The sequence below is a fragment of the Anas acuta genome, chromosome 7 (assembly GCF_963932015.1).
Source record: "Anas acuta chromosome 7, bAnaAcu1.1, whole genome shotgun sequence".
Taxonomy (NCBI): Eukaryota; Metazoa; Chordata; class Aves; order Anseriformes; family Anatidae; genus Anas; species Anas acuta.
The window spans coordinates 33,688,856-33,713,058 of record NC_088985.1 but is presented as its reverse complement, the minus strand read 5'-3'; the positions used below and the strand labels follow the sequence as shown (position 1 = coordinate 33,713,058).

Here is a 24,203-nt window from a genome sequence, read left to right as displayed (position 1 = left end):
TTAATTGGGATAATAATAAGCATAGGGATTTATATGTCACCAAACCTCACACACAAAGATTAGAGTCTGCAGGGGAATTACTACTAAATGTAGGTCACTGCGATCTTAGTGTAAATATCTGAGAGCACAGTGCACTTCCCCTTCTCTTCCCAGCACCTTTTACAGAAACCAGATATCTGACCAGAATGGGAATAAATGCATATTGATTGACCAGCTGCAGTTATCTTGCTTCAAGAAGGTCAAAGTGCAAGAAAACGAAGAAAGGCGCTTCAATGAAAATGATAAGCAGCTTTTATCATACTGTTTAGGGAAATATGTATTTAGCCCTGCTGAAAATTAGCTTGCCCTCTACAAGCACTCACACACTGTCTGGGTGCATATCAAATGATCTCATGTTTTAACTAATTGATGCACGTGCACACAGGTCACTGGTGGTGTAACAAGACTTGTTTATGCTTGCAACTCTATTGAAAAGCAAGTAAAATCCAGGTGTAAGTTCTCTGCATGTGGTTTTACTAGAAAAAATGGTATATACTTATCTAAAGGAAATAAACCTCTCTTACTACCAGGAAAGCATCCCAAAGTGTTGATACTCTAATCCCATTTGTCTCTATGCCCTTCCTTTCAGTTTGTCTCCTTTACTTATTTCAACATCTTATTTCAATACCCAACTCTACACCACCTCAGCATCTGTGGAGTGGCTGACACAAACCCGAGTGGCTCTCTGCTCAAGTTGCACCTACAGAAAAATAACCACACAGTAACGGGGACTGTTTGTGCTTGTTACCCACCCTGCAATGGCTTAGCAAATGCTAAATGTAGTTATACAACACGAAAGACAGAACTGTGGTCAGCCAACCAGAAGGGAAGCCTGCCAGGTAGTATCAGAACTTAAGTCGCTGCAGTTGTCTGGGGGATCCTATTATATGTAATCCAGGCCATCAGTCACTGTAGGTCACAAGGTTTGCCATCACAGGCTAATTTAACATCAGCAACCTCCTACCTAAACGGTAAAGCTATCTGGGGACAAAAGTCCTTCCCAGCCTAGCATGACATCCATATTATTCAGCTAAAACAAATCCTGTGACTGGGCTGAGACAGGGCCATGGGAATGTCCCTGTGCAAACCCAGTGAGGACCACGTGTATCCCAAGAGCCGTACACAGCATCACTCTGAGGAGGCACTAGACAGCACGCCATACAACTGACAACAAGAAAAAAGCTTTAGATATTCATCAGTAAAGATAAGCTGTGTTAGGGAGGCCTTCTTCCTCTAGAAGAGCCTTTCCAGACCTGCTGCAGTCCCTTTCTTCAGAAGCCTGAAGGCAGGGTTGATCGAAATTCTCGCCTCTGAACCCTGCAATGCGTGTGTCCCTATTTCTTGCCTTAGCTTTTGTTAATTTGTGTGTAGCTGTACCCCACAGGTGGAGCAGGTGACGGCATTTCTGTGTGCGGTACTGCTTTCAGCATGCTCTTCTGTGTCCCGCTTTGGTGCGCCCAGCTTTGCACTGCACTCTGAGCGCTTTAGTTACCTTGTTAAAGTAAAAGCAGCACTCTCTTAGTCTGAGCACACAACACACACACGGCAGGCACAAAACAGATACCTCGGCATCTAAGGAGCGGAAAGAAGACAGGGTAATCTGCCTGGCTAACTTCAGCGCTTCTATCCTCATTGCAGCAAACTCTAACTCCTCCTGTCAAGTGTTTGGTTACGAGCAATCCACAAAAAAATGTATTCAGAACACAGCAAAAATGTTGAACACATTAAAAAATTCAATGTTATATTTTAATGTAGAATTCTGACAATTCCTGGGTGACAAACATGTCCCATATTCCCTTCACGTCCGGAACATTGGTACAAAATGCCTGTCTGTGGTTAGTTTTGAGAGAGCTATACAGACAATTTTTATTAGGGGGTAAGTATGGGTAACGCTTTGGGTAAAAATAAATGTTTTCTGCAGTTAAAGCTGTTTTTCACAGACTTCTCTCCTTCCATTCTCATTTCATGTGAATTTATGCCAGCTGCCACTCTCAATTCAACCTTTGCCGTTTTGAAATTTCACTGTGAATATTCTACAAAACATGTCCTGACACACAGAACTGCTCTGCAGATGGGTTTGCTTTTCCTAAAAGAAACCATGCCAAATTCTGCATTAGAGAGATTACTAGAACAACAAATCCTAATTTTCATTTCAGCAGAATTCAGATCTTCTTCTCCGAAAATGCAGCCAGACCTATTAAGGTCAGGTGACAAGATAACTCTCCACAAGAGTCCTGTCTTCAAGCTTTATAGGGTTAGAGTTTTACAGCTGCTTCATAAAGACTACTGCAAAAGATGTACATCAACGGTATGGGATCACTGAAACTGTCAAGGAAACTTAAGTTTCATTTTATGTATTGTATGAATTGAAGAAAAATCTTTCTGTTCCTTATGTTCCTGAAAGGCCAAAGTTACTTTGGGAAGAATTAAATCATTGTTTTCCTTCCTTTCCACCTCCACTCCAAGTCGTCTCCCACCCCTTTCTGACAAGGTAAAGCATTCTCTACCTATGTAAAGAAAAACATTTAAACTCCAGTAAAAGTGACGTTTATATGGCTGCTACAAACCTGAAGTTTCTGAGCAAATACTGGCGGGTTCTTTTCTGCTAAGTCAGGATCTAGGTATTCAGGCTGATCACATATTGAGGTTTTCTTAGATATCCTGTTGAGAAGAGCATCAGCAGAGACAAAGGAGTCTTCAGGAGATGTCTGGAGGGCAAGAAGGATATTGAATAAGTAATGGAGATTGCCCAAGTAATTCAGGCTGAAAGCAACGTCCATGTCTGCAAATCATTGATTCCTACTAATTTCATACCTTTTACAGAAAATTTACTTTTTCAATACACAATTTCTAGGTATGACAGATAAACGGTAAGAATAATTCTTCCTAATTTAATGATTTTTTATGTTATAATTTTTTTATAAGTTATATATGTTTAATAAGTTATGTTCACAGTTATAACATGATCAGGATAAAGACGTAATGTGAGGCTAAAAGGAATTACAACAAAAACTAGACCTCTCGGACATACACCATACATACAGTGAGAAAACTCTTCAAGCTAATTAAAATGCTTTGCAACACTGTATCAACAGCATCATTAAACAATCTAAATTATGCACAGAATTAAAGTGAGCTTCTTCTCATTCTGCTCTTCAGTAAATCATATGTTGTCATGTAAGTTAGCAAGTCTAGTGCTGTAGGCATGTATGAAACAAGTTCTTCTGGAAAAGTGGAAGCCTTAAAGGAACCTTCTTGAACCTGAGAAACAGTGCTCTAAAGTCTGGATGCACTGCAGGCTCAAGAAAGGAAGGGGCCACTAGTAATTAAAATCTAACCCAGATAAGCCACTGAAAAAAGTGATTTAACTGGAAGCTGGGCTGAGTTCTCAAGGTCAAAAAAAAAGTGAATTTTACCTTATCAGCACCACATGACAACACAAATAACAGTTTACAAGAAAATGTGAAAGGCCACCTGTTTTTTTCAACAGGTCATTTTGTAATTTTGAAATCTTACACCATGTGCAACAGAACAAACCATGTCTCTCTGTTTGTTTTGAAACACCCCCTTTTACGTATAAAATATCTCAGTATATATCAGGTTAAAATACGGTGCAAAAAAGCCTGTATAACAAAAAAGCACTTCAAAATGTCAGCTTGGAATAACCGATCAGAAGAGCATTTCAGTTATGGGAAACTTCTTATGTATTCCATCAGTCCATCAAACTATCTCCTCCGTTTGGGTTATACCACAAGCTGTTATAAAGATCTTTAAGCATTAGGCTGAGTTTTCACTCTGTTTGCAAGATCCACATGTTCTGCCTCTTGTATGGCATGAATTTTCTGCAGGAGAATGATCCCCAAGATCTTAACTTAAATTACTTACTATTTCAATAGCCTCTGGAGTTGTTCCTAGGGTCATGGGCTCCAAGTCTTTCTGTTTTGACTTGTCTGGGGACTGTAAGTGCGCCTCTTGGCTGGCGGTTAGGACTCGGGAAGCTGGGTGTTGTATTTTTATTCCAGAGGATTGTTGGGCTTCAGGGTCTTCAAAACTTGACCTGGAAGAGGATTGTGTACAGGCTTTCAGGGTGGAGAACAAGGCCTTCATGATTCTGCTTCTGGGAACACCTAAATAAGTCTTCTTTGGTACGTTCATGTGTGTAAATAGAAATATTCTTTCAACTCATCTTTCTCTCATTCTATCTCACAACACTTTGCAATATCCTTTAAAGCAACACACTGGAGCCATCTAAACAAACCCAGTTCCATCAGAAAGGTTACTCACATGCCTTAAATATTTCTCACTTGCCTTTTTACCCCTTTCTCATTGTGACCTAAATCTCTCCCAAGAAACAAATTTTCTTAAGAAGAACAGATGTCCTTAAAGAGCAAAATTTTCGGAAAGCAAACACAACCCACACATCCTGTTCTTCTAACTAGACTCATTGTTTAGCACATATAGCTAGGAAAGTCCAAGTGACAAGTTGCAATTAGATGATTTTTAGATTGAAATGAAAACGACCTCATTATCTGAGAACAAAAACATAAGAAGGAAGCCTTGGCTATTGAAACAGTTGCCTCTATAACTCTATTTAGTCAGAATATGAAGAAGAAATACGTGTCCTTATTCCTTCCCATTGCACAACTTCTGTACCTTTGCCCTCTGTTCTCTATCATATGTGTACACAGATGGGAATCTATTTATAAACAAACAACTCAGCAACACAGAAGCAGAGAGAGGAAGAACTGCCTGCATGCGTGCTAGGATGGCAACCCAGTTCCCTGACACCCTTTTCCACTGCTGAATTTTATTGCAGCAACATACCCTGAGCACGGCGTCGTGGAGTCAGACAGCCTGATAGGAGGCGACTTGACTGGGCTCTCTTGCTGTGCATCAAACATCAGGTATAAGGATTGTTTCTTCGGGGTGCTGTCATCCTGCTGGCAACAGGAAAAGGAAGACTCATTAACCAATTCAGCCATTCTCCATTAAAGCTAATTCACTGCTTTAAGTGACCGAATGACTTGACAAACAGCTAACAATATAGGACTGTAATCCAGCCCATGCTAACTGATACTGAGATGATCCCTGTAAGGAAGAAACCATTAAAGAATGTAACCTAAACAGTTCATTCTTTGCAATGGCTCTTCCTCTCCCCCTTCAGAGCTAATCAGATTTCTGGTCCTGTCAGGCAGGAGGCACCTGTTGACTGAAAATTACCAAAATATTCATTGAAATTAACATTTTCTCATTAGTTTATGCACCTGACATACACACTTTATTTATTTATTTATTTATTTATTTATTTATTTATTTAAGTCCCCTGTGGATATACCCCCACTGGATCTAGTCAAGCTATCAAATCCATGAATTAAATGGAAGGCCAAACAACTCCTAGCATATAGTACTGCATTCCATATTTCACCTTCATTCTGAATTCTGTCAGGATTCCCTCCATCTTCTCAAAAGTTTTACTCTTGGTTTCTTAAAATAGCTCAGTAGCTGGTGTAGACAGCTCTGTACCCTATACTGCTGGGACTACTGAGTTGCTTTTAATCTCCAAAAAAAGAACTACTATGATACTAGTTTAAAAATAAAATAATAAAATGGAACAAGCTCTACGAGATATAGGACAACAAAGCACATGCAATTTACCCCAGCTATGCCAATTTAAAGGAGATGGGTTTGTAAATCTGCTTCAGGCACATTATAATTAATTTAAGGGGTAGTGAGGTTGATGGCATTATCAGGATAGTGGGTTATGACAAGGGAATGCAAATGAATGGAAATGGAAGTGAGAACTTACAGGCACAGAGGAGCCAATTTTCTCCATATATTCTATTTCATATGAGTTGCCATATTCCAATTCTGTAACAGAAACAAAAAAGAGCCATTAAATACATGCCATGAATTAATTTTTGCATAAGTAAATGAGAATTCTCATTTACGAGGGCCATTCCCATTCTGAAATTTTAATCTGGTACTTTTCTATGAGATGTTAAAAATAGAATATACAGAGAGAAAGCAGAAGATGTACTTGCACCGATTTTCAACAATGAATCTATGACACACATCAGGCAAATGGAGTTGCCTGGAAAAATTCTGCTTTATCAGCTTGCCCAAGATTTTGCCTCAGAGCTCAGAATATTAACAAAGTTTCAGAGCACTTCCTGAGCAGATAACTTTCCCCTATTGTGTTATCTTATCACAGAAAACACGTTTTTCAATTATTTGTAATGCTGCTTCCAGTTTCCTGTAACATACAGAAAAAAGATAGCTGTTGTAAAATAAAATCACTTCTGTTTCTTAATGTATATCACACAGTTCTTACTTAAGAAGGACAACTGGGGTATCACTCGAGATAAAGAGATGTATAAAATAGCTGCATGCTCACTGAACAAGGGGTAAGACAACAGCCCAGTTTGCTTGCCTGGTTTTGTGTTTAAGTTATGGAGGAAAAGACTGAGGCAGAAAGGTTTACAAAGAACCCTAAATCTAAACCCTAATAAAAATGCAAATCTTTACTGCTGCTGTACTTCTAATCTCCTAATTACACTAGAGGGAATAACCAGCATTTCCCTTCAACCCATGGTCACCAAGGAGTGAGCTGATACAGAGGAAGACAGATAAAACACAGCAAACTGGAAAGGAGAGTACACCCAAATAAAAGCAAAGACTTTGTTCAGTGACACCTTCACTTAAAAAATTAAAGCATCATTAATTTGTCCTATTTCTGCATTTTACCCTGCTGTCATGAGTCTGACAGTAACCATCATTAGAACATGTGCTCTTTACAAACAAACCAGCCCTAAAGATATCCTCTTACCTGTTATGCTTTGTTTTGAACAAAAAGCCCCACAGAATACAAGAAGCCCCAGTCTATGTATTTTGTAGAACAACCACTGAGGAGGAACAGCCACAAACTCACAGTAACTGACCTCTGGGAGATATCAACAGTGAAATATCTAAGCGAAGAGAATGTTATAACAGCAGGGTCCTCTCATTTAAATTCCTGGCACTGGATGTTTTAATGGCAATCAGAAGCCAGGTAAGACAGACAACCTTGTGTCAGGTACCAGACACAAGCCCCTACCTAGTGAAAGCAAAACCCAACCTGAAACAAGGGGATGGTAACAACCTTCTGGATGTCTTACTGCAGGAGAAACCAATAACCTGTCTGTGTGTATTTCATTTACCTGCACACAGCCCACGAGGTGCACCATGGCTGCTTGTGGGCAGCTTTACGACCCCAACCAGCCACGAGTGAGCACACAACCACGCTGCACAGGAGGAGGAGATGTGCTGCCACCATCCTCTGCTGGCACAGGTGGCCGTGATCCTGCAGCTGCCTGCAGCATGCCTGGCATTTGCAACCCCAACTGACTTTCAGGCCAACACGTATTTAACTTACTGAGTTCAGGCAGCAGAAGACAGATGGAAATAGTTCAGCTAGGAACAAAAGGAACAACACGGCTCGCTAAACACAGCTTGTTTGATCTCGCTGGTCTGAGAAGTTTCCAGCACAATCACAAACCATCTTCTCTCCAAGGCATCTCCTCTAAGATACCATCTCCCCTCCAAAACCTCAGGCTCATTATCTCTGTACCTTTAAATCTACAAATGCGCAGGATACCCTATGAGGTAAGATAATTATCTTTCACAAATGCATACAACAGACTCACTACGTGATGTCCTCTATCTCCTCCTACAGATAGCTGCACAATGGCATCAGAATTTTCTGCTAATAATTACTGCTTATTTCTGGTCTGCGAAACACAAAAAAAGGCAGCAGTTATAAGCAGAGCACGCCGCAGATGAGAGCTGGATGTAGGGGCTGACTCAGTGGCTGGGCTGTATCGGTACAAAAGCAGCGTTGGGTTACAGGACAGCAGTCACACCAGCGGCTGGGAGGGGTAAAAATATCTGCCCTGACAACAGCACTGGGATTACTCATATGGCTCTTGAAGCAGCAGGAGCAAGACTGTCAAGGGAAGAAATTATTATTTTTAAGAGATCTGAAAAGCGGAAGCATTGTTGATTATAATTAGCACGTAATCTGAAACTGACTATACCATGCGGCACACATGAGACAAGACAATTAGCATTTAATTAGGAGCTTTGTGCACTTTCTTCTACCTCTTTGATAGCTCAAATGATTGCTGTAGAGTCTCTCTTGCTCTTCTTTTGTTCTAATTCCTTCCATAAAATTTATTTTTTTCCCAGATTTTGATGGTTATTTTCTAAAAAATATTTATTGTCTTAAAAATTTCTTTTAACACAAGTTAAGTGAATCTGCTACCTAAAACTTCTCATTTGACTGTAAATCCAAATGGATTTACCCAGACTGAAATACTTATCTGAACAGAAGACTCAACAGATTTCCAAAAAGTCCAGGCCATGCAAATGCACGAGCACGTGCACATGAACATGTGCGGTCCCATTAAAACCGGTGTGATCATTCATGCCTTTTGCTGTCAGACACATTTGACTTAAAAGCTTAGCAGTTTTTAATCAGGCAAAAACTCCTCAGACCTAGGCTAAAATGGTACAGAGCAGCTCTAGTGGCAGCCTGGGACTCGGGTCAAAAAGTCAGGAAAAATAACGAGGTCTGATCAAGAAGGAAAAGTTTAAGCCAAGTTAAACTCCTGCATTCCTCCCAGCCTCAAAGCTGACAAGCTGCCCTGAGAGCAGATGTTGCAGAGCCGTATTTCCTCTGGTAACCTCAGTGAAGGCCACACACACATTTCCAACTGGCTAAATTCTCTCTTCCACGTTTCACAGACCTGGAATGACAGCCCTCTTCACAGAAACTTCCAGCTTTAGCTTGCAAATGCTTATAGGAAGGTGCTACAGGAAAAATCGTAATAAGCTGCCAAAGAAGGTGATATTGCCTGGCTCCTCAATGGCTGCTGTCTTCCACAGGGATATCCTGGACATTTTTGTGCATAAAGAAACCTGGATCCCAGAAGCCTGGAGGGGAGGTGGAATGTTAAGGGCCTTAAAGCACAACCTTTGAGCAGGGTTTTAACCTGGGGCCTTCAATACTAGAGCACATTTACTACCACTCACGTTACAGGAACAGGCTCAGGCAAAAACATTGGCATAGTGATCCTGGATCTAAGAGCACTAAACAAGAGCAGTTTCAGCCCCTGGTCTCCTGTGATGACACAGAGAGAGCAAGTAGCATGCACAGAAGAACATAGGATGTCTATAATAACCATAAATAGGCAGAAAAAGTCATTTTTCTCCAAAAGACCTCTTCATTTTCCTTTGAGCTGCCTCTCTACTTTCTCTTGAAAATATAATATAGAACAATTTGGGTTATTTATTGAGCTCCCCATAACTACCAAGTTCCTCAAACTGGTCCAAAGAGCATCATTTTTTAGGGCTGCTAAAAAGTAACATTAGCTGGGTGCAGACAGTCCTGCATAAAGCATACCCTCGGTAGGAGAGCTGAATTTAGTCTCATTAACAAATGTAGACAGATCAGACGGCTGCGGGTAATCCTGCTTGTCCGTGTTCAGGTCCACAGTCATGCAGGTCCACTTCTGACCGGTCACCGAAGACGCCAGTTTCTCCTCATCCGTCGCATGAACCACTGTGGATATGACAGGAGGTGTTTCTGGAGTAGGCAGTGGGGTGGGATCCTGCAGAAAACAAGGGCTGATTAATGCTCTTCTCTTCCATTAAGAGGCAGAATAGTCAACGCTGAATTCCTCTGCCTGACCATGGTCATCTTTTTAATTCCTTGCTCTTCACTGCAGCCCTGTGTAAAATCCTTACAGAAAAATATGAAGCGTTTCATTGGGAATTGTACTAGTGACAAGTCCTCCTAGTGTAAATAAACTCTCTGATGATAAACACTCGTGTTGCAAAGCTGCCTTGATAACAAGGAAGAAAGAGAACCCAGAATGGTTTAAATCTGTCAGGCACTTGACATAAGTGGCACCCATCACCCGTGGCAGAAGTCCCTGAGTAGCTACACGGACTTTTTAGGCTTCCCTCAAATGAGCAAGCCTGCTAGGGCTGAGAGGTCAGGAACCCTTTCTTCACTTCTCTGCTGTTGATAAAAGGGGAGGACGGCTGAGGGGAAGATGAAAGCAGCACGGAAGGAGCCGTGCTGCATCAAAGCAGTTGGGCTCTTACACACAGAGCAGCTTTTGTTAACTCCTCTTCCAAGAAAGCCACCTGCTGGCTGTTTACGACAAGGAATAAAACCATCCAAGCACATGCTCCTGGTAGAGCAGCCCATGTGTTTTATTTCTGTTTTCCTTCCAGCTCACCAGCTTTATGCGTTCAGTTTCTCACCTTCTGATATCAATTTTCCAAGGTGGACAGTTAGCTTCATTTTTCAGACTGATACCTGACTTAAAGATATATATTCATCTTGCTGCTCTGTTGTAATGTAGGGCTTCCCAAAGTATGTTCAGAATAGTCTATTTGCATTTCCAGAGCTAATATACATCATATGCAGGCCAAAAGTCTGATACCTTATGATTATAGGCCTACGTGCTACGCTTGGACATCAATACGCCATCAATTCTTTACATCAACTCTTCTATTACTAAATTCTACATTTAAGTAACTCAAATTTCTCTCTGTGCCTCTCCAAGAATACAATTACACAGATCACAGTGATGCAGTACTTTACCTGAGAAGGAGGATCGGATAGCGGGGATCTTTTTGGTGATTTTTTCACCCTAAAAGTATCACTAAAAATAGAATTAAAACAGTTAATATGGTAATACCAGAAAGAATCGTGTCATTTCACACTTAGCAAGAGGCAGCTACAGAAAATGCAATCTCTGTAAGCCTTTCTGCTTTAAAATCCCATCCATGAGGCAGCAGCACCACAGAGAAACATGCTGAAGGGGCTTATTTTTATCATGCACTTGGAACAGGCCTTGATTCCCCCAAAAGCTGAGAAAAGCAGGATTGCCATATTTCTAAATTCACTGAAAAAAAAAGTACTGACACGTTTACAGAACTGCTCCATTGCAATTCAAATCCCTGCTCCACCCCAGGCATCCTCAGTGGCCTCAAGCAAACTACTTAGCTTGTCTGCTTCAGTTTCCCACCTGAAAATCAAGCCCAAACCACAGCTTTACAAGAATGACCTGAGAATTAAAATCATGATAGATTTAATCAGCAAGCTCTAAGAAGCCCATAAGTTATTAAAATGAGAAAGAATTGGGTATGCTTTGGATGAACTACACAAAAAAGCGAGGCCAGTGCTGTTGCCAAGATGCCAGCACAACGCTCCATCTTTACTCATACACCCATCAGTCCCCCCCTAAACACAGCCACACCAACCAATATGGCAATTCTGCTTCCCCTGACAGCTCAAATGCCAACTGGCACTACACACACTGCAGCCCTTCAGAATCCCCCAAATTTGAAACAGGCAAAAAGAATGAAGAATATGTGATATATTTATGAGTGCTGCCTTTATGTTTATTCACGACTGGTTGAAAGTATTTTCTGACAGGGACATACACCAATGATTACCTGGTCTCTAGCTGTGTATCCCCACAGCAACTCAAACACATTTTTGCTACTAACTAGAAAAGGCAGAAAATACCACACCAAACTCACTGATAAAGATTTAATGTTAGAATTTGAGATGCAATGCTAAAAATTACTGCCCGTCAGCTCTTCCCTGATCAATAAGTGGCAAGGTCAACAGTGGAAATTATAATGGAGGGTTTCAGTTGGTAGAGGGTGGATCAATACCACATCTGTAGGGGAAAATAAATTGGGCAGCTGAATATTAGGGTGTTCGATGCCACTAATTATCTAGTTAGGATGCTGGAAATAATTGGGATAACTTATTCCTTTAAGAAGGAGAAACACTTCATGCAGTATTTAAGCAAGAGTGATTATACGATGTTGTACGATAGCAGAAATAAAACTTTACTGTATTAGCTCAAGGATAGGAAATCTGTATGGTTTTTAAAAGAGGATCTTCTTTGACAGGCAAACAGATAATGAGGCACCAGATTCTTCTAGCTCATTCACAGGCAGGCGTTTTACTTAAAAAAGCTTTCGTATGTGCCAGTGAAGTGACACAGCTAGCATAAGAGCTTCATGCTGATTAACTGATCATGCTGCAAAATAAATGAGTAAAATTAAAAAGCCCACAAATCAAAGCAGAAACTTGAAATGTTAGCTGAGAATTACTTACAACAGAGAACATACAGACATCACATCTTCTACCATCCTAAGACAAAGAAGACAAAGAAAAGAGAGACAGACAGAAGGAACTGACAAAAAAGATAAACCTACAAACAGTCCGTTAATGTTAATGTGTTAAGGCAACCCGGTCATGCACATCTTCTACCTGCGTAAGGTCAACCTCTACTTTTTATTGTGAAATAGGTTAGGAGAAAAAAAAATATGAATTAAGTCAAGTTTTGAAATTCAGTGAGATATTTTAGACATGCCTTCATCTCACACTTCATCACTTCTGCGCCGCTCTCCTCAGGTGAGGCACCCTTGGGAGGTGGCGCCTTTGGCCTCTCTCTCCCGGCACTTTGGGAAGCGAGGCCGACACAAGGCCCCTATTTTGCCTCACTGCTGTCAGCAGGCACAGAAGGCATCAGCTGCTCTTTGTTTGGCATCACCTGAGTGCCTTGAGCTGTCTCAAAACAGCTCAGCACTTTGGCATTCGACCAGGGAGTGATTTGTGTCAAGCTGCCATCCTTCCCAAAAATCCCCCCTTTTCACACAGGGGTCAGTCCTTCAACTGCTTCAGGTTTCATTCATGAACACCAGCCGGTTGTTTTTATTGATTGTGAGGGATGTAAGGCAGCATACAGCAAAGGCTCAAAGTAGTCGAGCTTAGCAAGGGCTTAAGCTCGTGCCTGGCTTCTTCACCTCCCGTAGGCCTCATCTAGAAATCCGTGTCTGGCTGTATGAGGAAAAAGTTCTCAAACTGGCCCATGGAGTTCTATTTCTGTAACCCTCAATGCTGCTACTAAACCCCCTGACTTGGCAAAAGCCACTAAATAGGGTTTTAGAAGTCCTGCTAGATCACAGCATCACTTCTAACTCAAACACCCCCCTTTCTGCCCCTTGGAGCTGAAGCATTTTGCAGTAACTTCTCTCTGCTGCCCCATCGAGGCAGCACCACCAAGGGTCCAACAGCCCAATTCCTGCCCTGGATCCCATGGAGGAGCTGTGCTCAGGGCCCTTTTTGTGGAGAAACCAGTGACAGGCAGAGGCAAATACAGCCACTGCCTCCCATGGCAGCCCACAGAGAACCTTAGGCCAATTTTCTTCTAGAAGTGCAGATCCTCTTCTTTGGTGGGAACCCATAGCCAAAGCAGGTTATGGGGCCGCAGTGGGCAGGTGTATATCATAACGCAGCAAAATCAGTCTAGGCAAGGGCAAAAAAATCCTGTAACCTTCCTAAAAAAAAATATTTACAAAACTCTTTTAAAATTCATGTTGTCCCCAAGTTAACAATTTGGAATTGATTCCACTATTCACAGCGCTTGGTGGACCCATGAGGTTTGTAGAGGGGTCTGTCTGCTCCACTGCAGCTACTGGATGGATGACACAAGGAGGCTGTGAATATCGGACTTCAGGGTCTGGTGACATTAAAAACCCCCTCTCTCCTTTTGGACTTCCCAAGCAAGACTCAAAGAGTTCTTCTCTTGCTGTCAGACTTTTTCTTTTGGACCGAACCAGTTTGGACTTGGGGCTCAGAAAACACATCAGCTTAGCATCCATCTTAATTCTCACCTTAATTCCCCCTAAATTGGAGGCACATCTCAAAAATAAGCAAAACCAGCAACAGTAACAACAAAAGCAATAAACAGGCTCCTCCCTCAATAAACATCTCAACTGTACAGCAGTCTGCAACTTCCAGAAGTCAGAAATGCTCTTAAAAACTAAAAATGGCACACACTTCCTGAAATCTGGCAAGGGAGGTGAATTAGATGCTTGGAGGGTAGCAGGCAGCTCAGGAAAACTGAATCCTCACTCCACAAGGTATGACATTTTTGCATGCTTTACATTAACTACATTATCTTCAAATTGCCTGGCTTTTACCCATTTTTAGTTACATTATTTTTAGTTAGCTGACATTTAAACAATAAAGGGACATGTTGAAAGATATTTTCTTACAGATACATACAGAATAACAATTTCAGATTAATGGGATATAAACTTACTGATTACCAGCTCAAAAAAATGTAAGATAAGGGTAAGATAGCAGAATATGCACACCAGCAAGTAAACCATTGGATTACCAGAACTAACCACTGAGGTTCCTATCTAAATATCTAAATACAAGCTTGAACATTTATCCTGCAGTTTGTTAAATGTTCCTAAAAGCTGGATGTTCCCCTACCATGTAGTAGTCTAGGAGATTTCAACCCTTCAGGAATCCTAAGCTCTTTCACAGAAAGGAAACTTCAAGTTTTTCAGTCTTCTATTTAAAAAATATCCAGTTCACTTCTTAGAACACTGCACCTTTCAGTGTGGGTTTTTTTCAATAGTGTAAGTCACCGGAAAAAACCTGCTGTGTGCAGTAGGGGATTTGTTCTTGCCTTATTTCATGTCCTACTCAAAAAATATGATTCATAAAATAATCTTTAGTGGTATGAATCAGCTTAAACAATTTCAAATTCCAAGATGAGGTCACAGAACACTTGGCACAAACTTGAGAAAATTTGGATGTAATCACACTCAAAACTACACTGGGCCCCAAAACTTCAAAAACCCAATGCCCAGTCCAGTGGCCTTATCTGGCCTAATTTATCCCTGATTCTCCCTTTTGGCCTGGAAATATCAAGTTATTGAGGTAACAGGTTGAGGGAAGGCACATACAGGCAGGAGTCCTGTTGCATGGTTAACAACACTCAACAGCATCTTTCTTTCTCTGTTCAACCCTAAAAGTGATATAAGTGGGCCAATGGGTAGGACTGTGCTGCTTCTAATCCAGAAATAGCTGAGCCCTTTAACTTACGTCTTTAGAGGCGTCTTCTTCTTTTTTGCGGGTTTATTCAAGCTGTCTCCATCGGTCCCGTTTGTTTCATTGGCACTGGCTGGTATCTCAAAGGAGGCTGGAGATTTGGTGGGCGAGCTGGCGATCTTAGAAGAAGACTTGAAAGGGTCAATAGAGTCCTCGCACATGTCTGGCTCGAAACTGTACGTTTGTTGAGGCAGTTTGGGAGATTCTTGCATTTTTGTACTAGATGAGAACGGGTTAAAATTGGGATCGTCCCACTTGTCAATATCAAAAGTGTAAGATCCTTTTGTGATAGGGATCTCATTTGGATCAGTGGGTGTCTTGGTTGGTGTGGTTGGAAGGTTATCAAGCTTTTCCACTGATTTTTTAGTCTTTGGCCTCCGTAGTGGCATTTTAGCACCAGGCTTTTTACCTGTTTTTTTAGGAGGAGCGCTCTCCTGCGAGTCTTCACCGGTCCCTTTTTCTTCAGAATAATCAAACTCCAGCCTCACTGCAACCCCTTTGACCGGAGGGTCCTCTTGTCCTCCGGTGTCAGGCGGGGTCACCTCCACAGCCTCAGGTGCCGTTGTAAGAGGTAGCGTTTTCTTACTGGCAGGGGGAGAGTTTTGTACTTTGCTGCCTCCAGTGCTAAACGCACTAATCCCGTCAAAACTGTCTGGATCCAAAGGGTAGGATCCCTCAGGCACAGCCGGGGCCTCCTGTTTCTCAGCAGAGATTTTAGAAGGTTCAGTACATTCAGGTTTTACTGAGTCAGCCTTTGCTTCAGATGTTGATTTATCCTCACCTGGGGCAGAAGCTGCTTGGCCAAGGTCAGACGGCTCTTGTGGCGTTTCCTTCACCGGCGGAGCATCGAGAGATTTTTTTGCTGACGGCTTCTTTTTTAAGGATGCTGGCCTGGATTTCTTGGTTCGCTTAAGGGTACTGGAAGCACTACTTGAACCAGTACCATATGCATCTGCTGCTGGCGCTAGCGTCTCGTTATTGCCAAGATAAGATGCTCCATCAAAATCACTAGCTTGCAAGCTAAGAGACCGAGATAATGTAGATTTGGAAATTGGCACCGAATCGGTCGATTTTCTTCGAACATTCGCTTTGGGGTCACGATTCTTCGATTCTGGAGAACTCGGTCCTAAGGCATGGAGAGAATCAACCAACTCAATGTTATCAAAGTCCAAGTTGTAGGTTCCACTGCTGGCTATTGGCTTGTCCTCATCAAAGACGGTGGAAAAAGAATGGGAAGGGGGACGGAAAGGGCTTTCTTCAACGGGTTCGCTGTGGGACACATCAGCTACAGGGGCAGTTTCGGAAGATAATCCTGTGGGAACAAACAGAAAAATCAGCGAATTTTAAACATGTTTTAAAAACGGGTGCTTAGTAATCTTGCTATAATCTAATACTAATACAAATATATATATATATAAAAGAAAGGGTAAAAATCATTCAGATGGAGTAAGCAATGATTTAGGGACATTTTCAATATACGAACTAGATAAGGAAAAAAAAGTTCTCCCCAGGAAAAGATTCAAGTCAGGCTGCATGAAAATACAAAACATGCGTTGGAATAGCCTCTTGAGGATACCTTCTAAACTAATTATCACTTAGTTAAAAAGGTGTCTATTATTACAACATGCTAAATATGCCACATACCAGAAAATCTGGACTTTGAACATTACTCACATTTTCTTCTTTTCTAAAGAGTTCACAGAATTGTGTCAAAGCTCTTCTGCAGTAGATTCCTGTAGATTTGGCCAGTGCTTCAGCAATTACATGTTGATCTTAAGTTTTGTTTCCCATGTGCTATTTTTACTAATTTCCCAGAGGGACAAAACAATGGAACATGGCTTCCCCTCCACAAGCCATCAATGTCTGCCCCCAGAAGCCAATACACTAAACTTTGACCTCAAAATTCCAAGTCTACAATAAGACGTGAATCACGGAGAACTTCATATGAAATAAATTACGGCAAAGATTATAAAAAATTAATAATAATCAGTTCAACAACTATACAAGAAATCTCAGCTGCAAATATTCTATAAGAAAGACAATTAGAAGCTGCCTACAGATTATTCAAAACAGATTTCTCAAAGCATTGTGCAAACTCCATGATGAAAGGAAAATTTTATACGGGGAATTATATGGCAGAACCGTTCGACTGAACATCTTTTCATTGTAATTAAAGGCTCACTTATCGAATGGGATCCTAAGAAGATTTATAGCAGTCTCTTGACTTGTTACATAACAATTATATTGGACTAAATAGAAAAATACACAGTGCGTGTCAAAAAGAAAGTACACCAGTAGGAAAGGATTAAGATGATGGACCCTTCTGCCTTCCACCTCATTAAAGTTCATTACCAAAATGCTTTATGGATCCTGAACATGGTTTGCTCTGGCTGTCATTGTCCCTGCCCAAACCTAACACCGTCACCTCCACCACCGTGTCTGTGTCCCGGTCAGGGCGTGGAGCCCTGGGAAATCCCTCCAGTCCACAATCTGAGCTACGCTAAGCTGGCTGCTGGGGCTGCACCCAGCAGCTGGGCTCCCTCTGATGAGAACGGGAGCAGAATGATTCAGGGCTTCCCACTGAGCAACGCAGCTTTTGTCGTGGTTTCAATTTTAGCGTCATGCAATTTTAAAGAGAAGCACACTCAAGCAAAAATGAATGCTTTGCTCATCCTTAAACGATCTCAGTGAAATTTCTATGCATCTTTTTCACTTCAATCTTGACATGTTTTGCAAAACAGTTTCCATTGTGCCCAGCTACATTCATTACTGCTTTTCATAAAAGCAAGGTGGACAGAGAATCAATCAGCTTTTTGTCAGAAGTTATGAGTGGATTAAGAACAGAAAGAACAGTTTTTCTTTATTCCAGAGGAAATTGTACCTCTGCATAGAAATCATGGGAGTTATTACTTATGAATGTAGAGAACAGAAGAAATTGAAGGAAATCAGATCCATTTCCCATAGCAGTAGCTTAGAGCAGCACCAGGTATATTGAGAGATTGTCAGAGGAGTGACAGCTGTGCGGTTTCTCTCAAGACTCTGGAATTTTACTGAGTTACAGGAACTAAACATACTGCTTTACTGTGTTTTTTTCCGAAATGAATGCTAGTAATGAGGCAGTATTTCAGGACAGTTTTTTTTTTTTTTTTCCTCATCTCCACAGGGCTGTGCTTGGTTTCAGTCTGGCTGATTGGCCATTCATTAGAGTCAATTTGCTGAGCTGGTGTTTGCTTCACACACCCCTCACTTCTGACACTGGTGGGACTCAAAGAGAGTCGTAAAACTCCAGCGTTAGGCTCATCTGTGCGTTTTACTCCACCGTGGAAGGGAAGACACCTACCTGGGATACAGAGCAATGAACACCGCATAGCTCTAACACGTCAGCACAGAACAAATCTAGGTCAGCATGAAATGAAAGGGGGATCTGAACACAGCCTTCTGAAATTACGTGTTGTTTTCATTCCCTCATGTGCCCACCAGGGATGAGGCTCTTTGTTCAAAGACAGTACAAACATATATTTAATATAGATATACAAAATCAATGCCCTGCAGGACCTGGAATGCAGCAGGAAGGTGCAGTGGAGCTGAATTTGGGATCACATCACAGCAGCGAGTGGATGTGCAATGCCTCCCATGCTCAGGGTGGACCAGCCTTCCAATTTGATGTTCTCCACATAACATGGGGCTCAGAGCCCTTTGGTTGATTATTTCACAGCTTCCTCCTCACCAAATCCTTCGTTCACAGTACAGATTTCTGCAGAGCGCAGCTCAGCTCCCTGCTGCGATATTTCCATTGTTTCTTTATGGAACAACGTGGGAAACAGAGAGAAAACTGCTTCTGGGAGCCATTCACTGCTGCTCCTCGGCTCCTGCCCCATTGCACAGGGATCACCTGCCTGGAAACGGCAGCAGGCAGGAGGGGAAGAGGTGAACACTCTTTGCTGGTGCGGAGCAGCACAGCTTTGTAGCACCACAAAGAGATATTAAGATGTGACTTTAAGGGCATGTTCAGAGAGCAGAGCCATTTGTCTTCTTACACCACAGGATTAAGTGAATCAGTCTTACTAATTACTGCATTTCATTAAAATGCAGCTTGATCGTGGAGGAAGGTTCCACGCTACAAGCTCTGCAAATGAAGGCGTTAGCTTGCCCTAGAGAGAGGCCAGCACCAGGTTTTAAACCAGGCTTATGCTTTTTAGGGGCTCATGGCAGGGTGCTGACAGTCCCCCACAAATTATCCCAGTAGGAATTGCCCTCAGGCAGGTACTAGGTGGTGGGAAGCATTCCAGAAACATGAGCGACAGCAGAGAAACCTGTGATGTACTGAAAAACAGGTGCTCCCCCAAAGAAATCTGCCATTGCAGTCATTGAGAAGGCGACCCAAGGACTATTCCTTTCCCATGGACATTGCTCTGACTGTAGAGAAAGCCTGCCTGGATTAGGATACTTTTTTAGGATACAGAGCGGATATTTTTTTATTTTTCTAGTCAACTACAGAAGTCATTTTTTGTGCATTATGATTTTGTACCAAGATGGTGACGGCACCTCAGATGACAGCAAACCTCCACCAGCCCACCAGGAGCATGGGGCAGCCCCAGCTCTCCCTGAACTCAGGTCTCCTTGAGGAAGCTGCAGAGATGTCCCACGCAGCCCCACACGTGTGCAGGGGATGCAGTGCCCACTGGCAAACACGAGGTTACCAGACCAAACTTAACCAGATCTAATACAGCAAACGCAGCAGAAATTAAATTATACTTCTGTTTTCTGGAGGAAAAAGAAGGATGAAGAAACATTTGGAAAATGCATAGAGCATGCACCCCCACACTGTTATAATGAAATACCTCAGCAGACAAGCTCTTTGCCTATAGCATTTGGGAATTGGAATTACCTAACACTACACGTTTTCAAACAGCTTATTTCACGTTCCTGCTTGTTATAAAGGCCTTTGAAGTTATGAAATCAATTACTAGCACTATTGTTAAAATTACTGTAAAAATACTTCTGCCATTTATTCTGAGATACGATGTTGGATATAAAGCTTATTCTCAATTTTCTTTTGTCAGGCAAAAACACAAAAGAATGTTTTCCATAGCAAAAATTCAGTTTGCTTTTCTCTGGGTCATCATCTCTGTACTGGGAGGGCTGACTTCAATTTCCCCAGCACAAGAAGGAACTGGACACAGGTCTCCCACGAGGGATGACTGGGTTGTAATGAGTAGAGGGGGCTCCAGCTCTTGCATCTCCCTTTGTGTATAATCAGAATTCACTAAATAATCAGAGAATGTAGGGGGAGAAGAAATGCCCCTGCCTAAGCAAGAAATCCTGGCCAGAAACGGGGAATTTGGGAGAAAGGGCTTGAAGCACTTTGTGGTGCTCAGGTGGACCAAGAAGAGGACCCTGCTGTGAGGAGCCGATGGGACAGGCTGGGGACCCGCAGCCTCCCGCGCATTCACCTCACCTGAAATAGGTGTGTGGAAAGCTCACGGCCTGCAGATAAGCACCTCAAACGATAATTTAAGACACTACCAAACTTAATAAGAACACAAAAAAGCAACCTCAAACTCGTTTGCTTCAAGAGTCCAACCCTTGCTCCCCACAGCCAACAAAACGTTTGGACGGGCCCTTCCCTCCAGACTCGCCCGCTGAGCGGCTCCCCTCTTCGGCCCAGCCCCTCGCTCTGCTGCTGATGGACTGCGGCCATGCGGCAGGTTTCACACCACCAGGAGCTGGCATGAACCCAGGGTGAATCGAGCTGTATTTCACTTTCATCATTCTTATTAAGCCAGTGTTGAAGTCAACCTAATTAAAAACTCTCCTCTTGGCTTTCCAGCAGTGGGGTCCAGCTGTTGCGCTAATGACGCGATGCGGCATCACCACAACCGTCTGCATCCATAATTATTGTCAGATACAGATCAAATAATCCCTCAAACACTTCTGTGCTTCCTCTTTCCACCCAAACACACGCTTCATCACCACCATCCTGTCGAAGACAAACGCGTGTGGCTGGCGAAGCAGGATCCCAGCTGGCCGGCGCTGCCTCTCGCTGCGTGCCGGGTTCGTTGGTTGCCCATATTCCTTATTCCTCTTAGTGAAACCTCTTTATTTGGCTGGATGGTACCGACTAGGAGCCCTGCTTCCACTGCCCACAGCCCCCCAGTAACTCATCGAATTTGCATGCAGCCACACACACAACCTATGAGATAAGCAACCTATAAGATAACTGGGAGTCAAATGGTTTGTAAAACAAAAACGTTAAACCAAAATGTCACTTCTCTGAAGCATACGAACACCTCAGCTACAGTCTCACTGTTATTAATTTCTTCAAAAGGCTTCAGAAACAAGTGAATGCTTTGTGTTGCCCTCCTATCTCTGAATTTTCCCTGCATTGCACAGCTCTCTCCGCTCGTACGACCCCCCCGTTGTATAACTGCATCCTGCATCATTTTGGAATGCGGAACGCAGCTCTGGCACTTTGTGGCAATTTGCCTCCCATGGACAAATCTGATTTGCAAATGAAACATTTTCATCTCTGCCATCCAATGGCTTTTAATACAGTTCACGCTGGCTATGAATGGATACAGTCAGTTTCCTATCTTTATTTGGGAATGCCCAAAAGAAAGGAGGGGGAGGTCTGGGACACAGGAAGAAGAGAATCGCATGTGACAGGGACGCACATGTGTATTCAGGGGATGAAGATAATCTACTGCAGTAATTAAAAACATGCTGCAATGCTGTTTAGCATATGCACTCTTTGTTCTCTCAGCACTTAACTTGTTTTGTCATCACAGATATTAAGATGAGAAAAAGGAAAGAAGATGGAGAACGAGTACTGTTGCTTGCTGCAGTGAAGAAGGAACTCTAAAGGAGAAACTGCCAGGAGATCTCTTCCCAGTATTTTATTTTGTGGCATCAGTTTGTTGAACATCTTTCTAGTTTCTCATAAACTCATAGCATAAATCACAGTCTTAAGGAGCACTCCTTAATGCATGAGTCCCAGAAATGCTTTAGGTGTCTCAAGCCATTTCCAAGACTCGTTTGTCACATCCCCAAAGGTTTAAATCAAGCTCAACAGCCTTTGCAATACAAGCACCAGCCACGGACGTTGCTTTGCCACTGCTAAACGCAGCCACTACAGTGGGAAGTGGAAGCTTTAAAGCATGGCAACGTTACACAGCTTTCCAAAGGAAGCATAAGCCAGCTTTAGCCTGCTTAGAGTAAATTACCTTTACACAATTTAGCAATGTAATCAAGATGACTTGGCTTTTGGATGGGAAAAAAGACAGCATAATAGGCAATTCAGTCTTAAACTGTTGAGCTGTCATTTGACAACCCAAACAAAGCTATTTTGGGATAAGGAGTGCCTCCTACTCCTCCATATTCTATTATTCAATTTGGAGAACAAAGAATACCTTTTGGGGGGGAGAAGAGGGCAAAGCTTTTTGTTTCTGAAATGTCATATTCCCTTCTTAAACGTGACCTTGCCAAGATGTTCCATTTTTATGTATCTGTATTATCCATACACTCACACTCACTGCTGTGTTACTGTACCACAGAGCTAATATAAATATTCCTACTGTTCTAGGAGCTTTTTGTTCACTTTCTGCTTTAGGTGCCAATACAGATGAAATAGTATTTTGTTAACTGTCACTGCTAGCAGTGTGCAGCCAGGTGCCTGTACATCGTACCTCCTTTTTCTAGGCATCTGACTCTGAAAAGCTCCTAAAATACTGGGAGGAGGGAATGAAATTTGATTCTAAATGAAGAATTGGTGTTTAGAGGTTTTTTGTTTGCTTGTTTTTCCTAAAAAGCTCCTATTTTCTTTATTATTTGCCCAGTGTTATGGACAGATTCTCTACTACTTTACTCCAGGAGGTGACAGAGTTTCTCCTCTCAGCACAGATAAGGGTCAGCACACACCAACAAATCTTCCAGGAAACAATTCGTTAGCAACCATTCCTTGTCTCTGCTAACACAAACACCTCACCTTGGCCTCACCTTCCTCAGCAAGGTGTCCCACCCACGGCATGCTCCTTACCTGTGTCTTCCAAGGACAGCTGGGGCTTTATTTCTTGTTCTGCTAGGTCTGCTACAACGGCTGCCGCCGCTTCAGGGGGTGGCTGGGGTGGTGATGGTGGAGCCTTGACTGGTGTGGTGGACTCCGGGGTCTCAAATGCTTCTTCTGAGTCAGAGCTCCTGGGGAAAACCAAGCAAGAGAGAGTTTTCTTAACAGCCTGGACTAGTGAGGAGAGGGAAGATTCATGGCAGAGACACCAGCTATTGGGCTACCTCTGCGATCTCCAAAGGCAGCCCACAAGGAGATATTACACCACAGTGTGGTTTCCAGAGCAGAATATCACGGCCACAATCTTGTCACTTCTTTGTGCTACAAAAGTGAACGTGTATTTGGAAACAAATCCACGCTGCAGAGCCTGCTTTTCAGTGTGAAGGAGGTTCAACCACAAAGACAACACCAACACCCTTGTATCAGATAGATTCTGAAACTTTCCTTGAACACAGAAAAGGATCTTAAGAGTCATTTCATAGCTTCATTAAAAAAAAATGAAACACAAAACTTTAAAAACATCATCAAAGTTCCGTGTGTGCTCCTACAGGTGAGAGCACACGGAGATACCTGAGGTGCAGCTCATCCTTGGGTATCCTGCTTCCAGGGAAATATGTTTTACTTTTTCACACAATTTTCCCATAGCCCTCTTTAAACAGTAAATGCATAGGTTTATTAAAAAGGTGAGGCGAGGTGTAAAATGCACGGTCCTGGTACCGTCAATAATCCTTTTCTAGCACCATGGGCTCACACAGCCACAAGCAACAGAAGGATCCCATGGGTTGGTGTCAGCCCAGTGGGGAAACAGCAGTACCCCAAACGGAGCCAGTCAAAGGAAACGCAAGCCTGAAAGGGAACACCTGTAGGAAATGATGGGAAACCTAAATGATAAGTGAAGATCTAAATCAGGATTATGACAAAGAACTTCTGGAAATAAAGCCACATCGTAGTTAGTCAACATAATGTTTTCTCCTCCTGCCACAGAAGTGCTTCAGGAAACAAAGTTGAAGAACCAAACAGAAACAGAATTTGGTATTTTTCTTGCAGAGAAATATTTCCTGTCATAAAAGTAAACCTAGCAAGTTATCATCTAAACCAACAACATTAAAGGTAATTCATCCC

The 24,203-nt window shown here is 42.3% G+C and overlaps 1 protein-coding gene across 14 annotated transcripts in view; it reads right to left on the bottom strand.

The window, feature by feature from the left end:
• The window catches only part of TACC2 (transforming acidic coiled-coil containing protein 2), a 125,430-nt gene that overhangs the window by 17,618 nt on the left and 83,609 nt on the right, over window positions 1–24,203 (bottom strand). For 9 of the 14 annotated variants that reach the window (XM_068689029.1, XM_068689037.1, XM_068689042.1 and 6 more), the window contains 10 exons: window positions 23,055–23,212; window positions 15,014–16,331; window positions 12,224–12,259; window positions 10,691–10,751; window positions 9,479–9,686; window positions 5,846–5,907; window positions 4,864–4,979; window positions 3,925–4,096; window positions 2,607–2,747; window positions 1,604–1,693 (listed from right to left, as the gene is read on the bottom strand). In XM_068689029.1, the coding sequence (XP_068545130.1) occupies window positions 1,604–1,693; window positions 2,607–2,747; window positions 3,925–4,096; window positions 4,864–4,979; window positions 5,846–5,907; window positions 9,479–9,686; window positions 10,691–10,751; window positions 12,224–12,259; window positions 15,014–16,331; window positions 23,055–23,212 (2,362 nt within the window). The remainder of the gene's footprint in view (window positions 1–1,603; window positions 1,694–2,606; window positions 2,748–3,924; window positions 4,097–4,863; window positions 4,980–5,845; window positions 5,908–9,478; window positions 9,687–10,690; window positions 10,752–12,223; window positions 12,260–15,013; window positions 16,332–23,054; window positions 23,213–24,203) is intronic. The other 5 variants (XM_068689033.1, XM_068689036.1, XM_068689039.1 and 2 more) reach the window with 5 other exon arrangements.